Source organism: Nestor notabilis, unplaced genomic scaffold (assembly GCF_000696875.1).
Source record: "Nestor notabilis isolate BGI_N333 unplaced genomic scaffold, ASM69687v1 scaffold27177, whole genome shotgun sequence".
In the NCBI taxonomy this organism is placed as follows: domain Eukaryota; kingdom Metazoa; phylum Chordata; class Aves; order Psittaciformes; family Psittacidae; genus Nestor; species Nestor notabilis.
Window position 1 is genome coordinate 9,867 of NW_009936427.1, and position 3,464 is coordinate 13,330.

General features: G+C 42.2%; 1 protein-coding gene across 1 annotated transcript in view; it reads left to right on the forward strand.

Annotated features, from left to right (window-relative positions):
* Nucleotides 1-453: 453 nt before the first annotated feature.
* The window catches only part of SERINC5 (serine incorporator 5), a gene marked incomplete at its 3' end in the record, with an annotated part of 17,276 nt that continues 14,265 nt past the window's right edge, over nucleotides 454-3,464 (forward strand). The window contains exon 1 of the mRNA XM_010018351.1: nucleotides 454-651. Within this exon, the coding sequence (XP_010016653.1) occupies nucleotides 454-651 (198 nt within the window). The remainder of the gene's footprint in view (nucleotides 652-3,464) is intronic.

The window sequence follows — 3,464 nt, forward strand, 5'->3', positions numbered from 1 at the left end:
AACAAAGCCTCCAGCTTGTCTTAAAAACAAAATTATTTTGTCTTTGTCTTAGAAGTAAACAATTTGGGGGTCTGTGCCCTCTTGTGCAGATCTGGTTTATCACTACAGAGGAGGGAGAGTGTATTGCAGGAAACAGAGACTTAGCATTGCAGTGGCTGTTCTGCTGGGTGAAACATGTCAGGACCACATGTTGCACAGTGATAGTAAAGAGCAGGATAGTAAAGAAATCTGGAGCAGTTCCTCCTCATCCTCCTTAGCCTCATCTTTAGTGTGTGGGAAAACTAGAAACTGATGTGCTTTAACCTAGTGACTTTTGATAAACAAGACAGTCTGCTTCCACTTAAATGCTGCGTAGCTGGGAGGAGAGGACTTAAGAAATTCTGGAGTTTTACAGGATGTCCCACAGATTCCCTGACTGACTTTTGCAACAGAAACCTAAAGTTGGGTGATGGAATGACCTGTGTTATTTGTCTTCCTTTCCAGTTGGCCTGCTGCTGCGGTATTGCCGCTTGTTCCTTGTGCTGCAAATGCTGCCCCAAGATCAAACAGTCAACCAGCACCCGCTTCATGTATGCGCTTTACTTCATGCTGGTGACTATCATCTGTTGTGTCATGATGTCAACAACAGTAGCTAACGAAATGAAAATGCACGTAAGTAAGAGAGATGAACCCACTGCTGCCCATGGGAGGAAATGGGTCTCCTTCCTGTAAATTCCTCACCTGTTGCATGTGTTTCACAACATAAAGCGTCAAGGAACACAGGACTAGCAGTCTTCCTCCTCTTTCATTGTGCTGCCGTGAACCCATCCTAGGTTTGCTGCGCAGGTAGTGTCACTAAAGCCTGCTAGGGAACATGTTATAGTAGAACAAATCCATTCAGTCCAACTTTGAGTTTGTCTCTGGCAACTTGTTTAGTAGCAGAAGCAGCAAGTTAGAAAACAACTGTTCAAGTGTTGCATTTATAATTTTGATTCTGTGTTCTTGGTGCTGTGTGACAGACTGCTGCAATGCATACTGCTGCAGATCCTTTACAAGGGGTTTTCTTAAATGTGCATTGAGTCATCCTATCCACATGGTCTGTAACCACAGCAGATACTGTTCATCTCTAATTGTCTTTTTAATTAAAAAGCTTCTAAAGCATGAAAGAGCTGTGGGTAAAACTAGATTTTAAATCTCAAGCTTCTGTCAGAGTCTTAATGTAACTTTCCTAAGCTAAATGCTTAGCAGCCTTCTTGCAGTCGCACACTGGACTTGATGTACCTCATCGGTGGTTTGGTTTCTTCAGCTGCCCATGTTGCTCTCAATAGCACAAATCCTCTTCTCTCACCCCCTACGAACTACAAGAAGAAAAGTTTTTTTTTTTAAGTAGAGGGAACAATGGCTGGAATGCTTAATTCTTAAAATTTAAGTTTCTCCACCAAACTCAGCACTGGGCCTGCTTCGAGGATGTGCTTGCCCTGGAGGTTCAGAAGGCTTCCCTCACTGAGAAGGTTATGTAGTTGTTGTGTGTTACCCTCCCAAGAGTGAGTGCCAGTGGGTACACAGTTAAGGCTGTTTCCTCATTTAACCAGTTGCTGGTCAAGCTTACTTTCTGTGCTTGACTTGCAGTTGTCTGTGAAACACTTACCTCTGCATCATGCACTACCCAGAAGCTGGTGGTTGCACCCTGTGCCTTCAACACAGACAAACCAGCAGGCTTATGATAGGGCTAGTTTGAGGGTTTCTGTGCTGTGCTGCCACTGACCTTTCTTTCTTCCCATTGTACCCTCTTTGTATGTTCTGTCCTGATTTTCTTTCCTTTAATAGTACTTTGCTTGAGTTATCCTACCACCACCTTCTTACCCCTGGCTACCAGAAGTTGCTGACAGCCCTGTAAGAGTACCCAGTACAGGCATGATGCTTGCCTGTGAGCTGTGACTTAAAAACTGCTCAACATGTGCGTGCTGAATTTGCTTGCCAAGAATTACTTTGACTTACTAGATGCTTAGCTTGGCAAAAAAGTGAATAACCCAGGGAATTCAACTGTGTGGGAGACAAATTACGTGCTCATATCCAAATTTCATAAAGTCATTTTCCATCAGTAGTGTGGTTTTAATGCAGCTTGTATCCCTAACAAAAAATACTCTCTCTTTATCCAACAGAAAAGTGATTCAGGAAGCCTTCAACAACATCCTTTTCAGTATTGCCAAATTTCTTTTCCAGTTCATAGTCTTGAAAGCTCAGTGTGGGAAGAAATAGCACAAAGTAGCTGTTAGTGTGAAGTGGAAGGATAATCACCCTCTTAATTTAGAGCATTTGATGTCTTTGAATGGTAAATGCACCATCTGAAAGTAGGCTTTCTTTATCTGCTCTCTAATTTAATAATTATGTTCAGGGCTGTTAAAAGTTCAGAGACTCCTGAAGCTAATCCAGCCCAGTTGTAAAAGAGTGTACCTTGAAAATATTTATTCAGACTAACCAGTCCTCAGTTTCCCAGTGATGAACTGTGTTTTGACAGTGTCTTGAAAGTCCTGGGAATTTACTGATTCCTTTGCTTTTGGCTGGATTGTGCAGCACTCCTAGGTCCTGAAGCTGGACTGTAAGCAAACACTGTGCATGATGCTTCTAGGACTTTGCCCCCTCTTCCTTCAGAGAGACTTTTAATTAATTTAAATCAGATTTTTTAAGTTTTTTGTTAAAATAAAAGATACAGTTTTAGCACAGTCCTTTATGGAGCCATAATCTTGGCAGGGAACCATCTGTCTGCTTTACCAGTTTAGTGTTCAAATACACTGATGTTACATGAAAGGAATCTCTCCCTTGTCAGTGAGAGGTTTTTTTTGGTTGATTAACTATAAATTCCCAAGTCTAAAGTAGTTATAAAAGTATTTATTGTAGCACTTGGTCCTTTGGTGTTATTTTGAGAGGAAGCAACAGTTGAATGTACATCTCTTAAGGACGCCTTAAACAGACTTCTAAAAAAATGTTTGTATTTGTTTTGTGGTATAAATCTATCCCTGTGGTCATGCATTTTGTCTATTAAAACACATTTGTGACAGTTTTCCAGACTCTGCAGGTGCCAGCCCAGAGCTGGGGACCTCTCTGTGCCCTGCAGCATGGCTGGAAAAATGAGGCCCTATCACAGGGTACTCAGCTTCCACATCCTCACCAGAGCTGGCAGGGAGATGAAACCATGCGTCAGTGGGAGGACATGGTACCTGGTTATGGTTTCAAAACCTTGGTTCCTAACCTAACCAGCAGGACTTTAAGGAAGGTGTATTTTGTGATGAGCCTTAAGAATCAGACACTTGTCTTTTGTGGGTGGAAGTTTTTTCTCTGTTGTTTTCACTGTTCTTCCCTGTCTCCTGAGCTGTTCCTGCACCTGTGGGACACCCTAAAGGGTTAAATTCTGCAAAATGTCCAAAGAAACTAAGGCTTTTGTGTTTGATTTCTGTGGAAGAAGTAAGAGGCACTGGAGGGGTAGG